General features: G+C 42.0%; 1 protein-coding gene across 1 annotated transcript in view; it reads left to right on the top strand.

Annotated features, from left to right (window-relative positions):
- The first annotated feature begins 344 nt into the window (after nt 1-344).
- The window catches only part of wapl (cohesin release factor wings apart-like), a 6,923-nt gene continuing 3,295 nt past the window's right edge, over nt 345-3,972 (top strand). Inside the window, exons 1-5 of the mRNA XM_018023238.2 lie at nt 345-1,070; nt 1,165-2,969; nt 3,043-3,291; nt 3,397-3,645; nt 3,721-3,945. Coding sequence (XP_017878727.1) covers nt 887-1,070; nt 1,165-2,969; nt 3,043-3,291; nt 3,397-3,645; nt 3,721-3,945 — 2,712 coding nt within the window. The 5' untranslated portion in view covers nt 345-886. The remainder of the gene's footprint in view (nt 1,071-1,164; nt 2,970-3,042; nt 3,292-3,396; nt 3,646-3,720; nt 3,946-3,972) is intronic.

The raw sequence follows: 3,972 nt of genomic DNA, 5'->3' as shown, positions 1-3,972 counted from the left end.
CTTAAGACGATCTTAAGAATAAGCAACGACTCTGAATACCGGCCTAAAAGTACCGTTGGCTACTATCGACTAAATCGATAGTTTTTAATTGATGGTGCCTGGTGCCCATCACTACTCGGCATGTTTCAATTGTCGAAAGTTAAATTTCAAATATATTATCATACCTCTAGCTGTGACGTCATTAACGCATGTCTTTTAGACACCTAGTTACAAAAATTCCCACGGGCTGCCCAACACTAGAGCTCTGCAGCACTTTGTACGATTCCCTAGTCAATTCTACACAATGTTGAATGCAGCGACGTCTGGCGGTATAGAAAGAAAAGAATCTAGGAATAACAGTTCAGCCTATTTGAGTACTCTGGCATGTATACTGGTATTGTATTACTCGTTTTTTTGTGTATGGTATGTATCTGAATCTTGGAACGAAAAACATCGACAGATGGCCGAGGAACATGTTATGACTAATAATTTCCAATTGAGCTTTATGCAGATATAGAGATATTAAAATAATTAAAGCTAAGTGAGAGTAAACGACTGAGAGTAGTCATCGTACGGATAATATTTCTGAAGATTAGTCGAATTTGAAGTTACGGTTTCGTATACTTAATCGTGCATCGGGTAAATAGCGAATGAAACATGGCGTTTGTTTCCTTCATATGTTTCGAGAATATTGTCTTTTAATTTTCTTGATGCGAATCGACGGTCGCCGAGAAGAGTAACGTTCCGATGTGCCGAGGCCCCTCACCCTCGTAACATTTCACCGCGAGCGTGCAGAAGTTCAAATGCTTGTTCCCTACATGCTCAAGCCAAAAAGAAAATGACGAAAGATATTATTATTCGTGCCTGTTGAGATGTGGAATGTTTTTAAAATACTGAGGAATACAGGATGACATCGCGTAGTTACACGAAATCTTACAGCCGTAAGGTCAGCAGCGTGACGCCTGGGAGTATTCAATTCGATAAGCTTTTTAGAGAAAATAGCAATCGACCTTCTGCTGCTAAATCAGCAGGAACTGTTGGAAAATGGGGTATAACATCCTTCACATCTATCAGGAGCACAAATATCAATGGTACGCCTTCTAACAAATTATAGCTCGCTTCATTTCATATACTCTGCCTCGCTTCTATATTATGGACTTACTAATTGTATTATTAAATCTGCAGGAAGGAGAGATGATATTCATAATACCTTCGGTGGGAAAAGAATAAAACTTGATTATGGAAATCAGAATGCTCGCGTGAATTCTGGAAAAGATCCGTTTTCCTTCGAAACTGATCCTGACAATAAACCAGATGCTGCACCACCAGTTGTAAAACCTAAGAAGTTTTTTAAGAGTAGAAACGTTCCACCTCCGGTAGAAGAATCTCATCAAGATGCTGCAATATATAGACAAGTACCTGAATCACAGTATGGTAGGGGTCGTACTCCGAAAGCCTCTCCGCAAACACCGCCGGCACTGTCACCAGCGACTACGCCACCAGCGAAGCAATCTTTGACGAAAGTAACAAGTGCCCCAGCTAAGAAGATCGCAGAGGTGTTAGAAGATCCTCCGATAAGAGACGAAGGGAAACCTCCCATTGTGTTGAGAATATGCAAGGGTACGGCGAGATTGGTATGTGGAAATGTGCAGAACAGTCAACAGCCAGAATCGGAAACCTACAGAATCTCTACGCCCCTTATGAGCCCCACGAAAGTAGACGTGGAACGCAAGAACTTCAACGTGGACACGTTAAAGTCTGACAGTAAATTAGTTCGTTCCCATGAACCTATAATCTCTACAATATCAATACCCTTAGAAAATTCCGAGATGCGTAGAACTACTCGTAGCCGAGCGAAGAATCTGCATTTAGATTTAGCAACAGCGGCAACGACGACGACAACAACAGCAGCGGCGGCGGCTTCTATCGTACCTACGGCGCCAGTAACACCCAACTCCCATAGTTCTGGTCTTTCATTAACTCTTAGGAAGTCCGTTACCGATTCCAATAATACATTGATATCTCATTACGATATTGTTAAGACTGACTGCGGTTCAACATACTCTAGTAAGCCGACGATCGAACCACTGATTGGGCGTGATCAACCACTGCCAACAACGACCCAAGAACTAATTGATATACTATCAAGCGATTCTGACCCAATGCAAACGAGACCAATAATAGCGAATGCTCCAGAGACTGAACCGAACGCTGCAGAGGTCGTTGCCCCGGAACAAGTTCAACGGTGTGCAATAGATATCCCAGAAAATGAAATAGTTTCAGGATCTACTTCGCAGAGCGAGCCTGAGGCGAAACTAGAGATGGAATCAGAACAGCCGGCGGTGGAACTACAACCAGAACCAGGACTAGGCTTGAGCTCAAGTACAGTGCCAGAACCAGAACCAGAAGTTGAACCGGAACCAGAGCCAGAGGCTGAACACGATCCCGAACCGGAGCTAGAGCCTGAACCCGATCCCGAAATGGAAACGGAACAAACTACTCGTCCAGCCGATAATGATAATGCTACAGCGAAAACCTTGGTCGATCAAGATTGGTTCTCTGGGAGCGACGATAGCGAAGGTGTGAACGGTAATCAAGAGAACGATATACCGTTGCACGTAACAAGTACCGTCACAGAATCCCAGCCATTGAACACTCCGTGCACGACGACTCAAAAACCTGCTACTAAAAAGGGTAGCATTTTCAAAAGTCGTTCGACGGGTGCTACGAACGGCAACAAGAGAAGAGCATTATATAAGCACAAGTGGTGTGATAGCGATAAAGAGTCCAGCACCACGGACACTTCTAACGCTGGAAATAGCACCCCTATCACTGCTTCAGGATCCGGTGGAACTGGTCCAGTGGCGTACGAAGAAGAATTCGATTCTTCTCAATTAACGAGAGTAGTAACGTATCCCGAAGCAGATACAGGATTCGAAGACGAACCTGACGCCATAACAAGTATCCGTTGCGGCAAGAAAGTTAAAGGAGTATGTATAATCGATAGGCAATGCATTCGGTGCATTACAAATTTCATACTAAATAATTCAATTTATATTGCAGTTCTACACTGTAGTGAAAAATGTAAAGAAAGCTCATCAGATCCAAGAGAGTGGAGAATTTCAAGAGTTTAATGATGACGTTGAATATATATTAGATACTTTAAGGGAAAACAATCCGAACGCCACTCGTTGCCTTTCAGCTATACGATTGGCAAGCAAGTGTATGGCACCTGCGTTCCGCATGCACGTACGCGCTCATGGGACAGTTGCCAAATTTTTCAAAGCTCTTCACGATGCAACGAAAGACCAGGTACAAAACATATCATTTCCGTACGAATTAGTACGCATGAACTTTATCAATTTTTTTATAATGTGGACAAAGGAAGAACAATTGCTAATGGAACTTGTTTTGCAGAGTCTTGCTTTATGTACAGCAACTGTAATGTTCGTACTAAGTCAAGATCGTTTAGCTATGGATTTAGATCGCGATTGTTTAGAGCTAATGTTAAGTTTATTAGAATCTGATGCCAGTCACAAAGATGCACTTGACGATTGTGGCCTTAGCCGGGCAGAATTATTAAAAAATAAAGAAAAAGTGCGCCAGCTGTGCGCCGATATTCAAGCTCAAGGACACGCAAAACATTTGAATCTTGATAATATCACCGTAAGTATTTTACGAACACCAGGAAGTAAATTGATTTAATAATGATTAAATATACATGGTAAAATTTGTAACCAGGTTGGTCAACTCGCTATGGAGACACTCCTTAGTCTTACTTCAAAACGTGCTGGTGAATGGTTTAAGGAGGAACTTAGAGAATTAGGAGGCTTAGAACATATTGTAAAAACGATCAGAGATTGTCATCGTCATATTAACACCCAGGAAATTACGAAATCTGGATGGACAGATCCATTATTAGACAAATTACGCAAAGTTGATAGATGCCTCCGTGTATTAGAAAATGTAAGACACATCTTTATATAGTAATAG

Source organism: Ceratina calcarata, unplaced genomic scaffold (assembly GCF_001652005.2).
Source record: "Ceratina calcarata isolate Rehan_Ccalc_2016 unplaced genomic scaffold, ASM165200v1 scaffold298.2, whole genome shotgun sequence".
NCBI classification, from domain to species: domain Eukaryota; kingdom Metazoa; phylum Arthropoda; class Insecta; order Hymenoptera; family Apidae; genus Ceratina; species Ceratina calcarata.
Note: the sequence above shows the minus strand (reverse complement) of the source record. Positions and strands in the feature narration are given on the sequence as shown.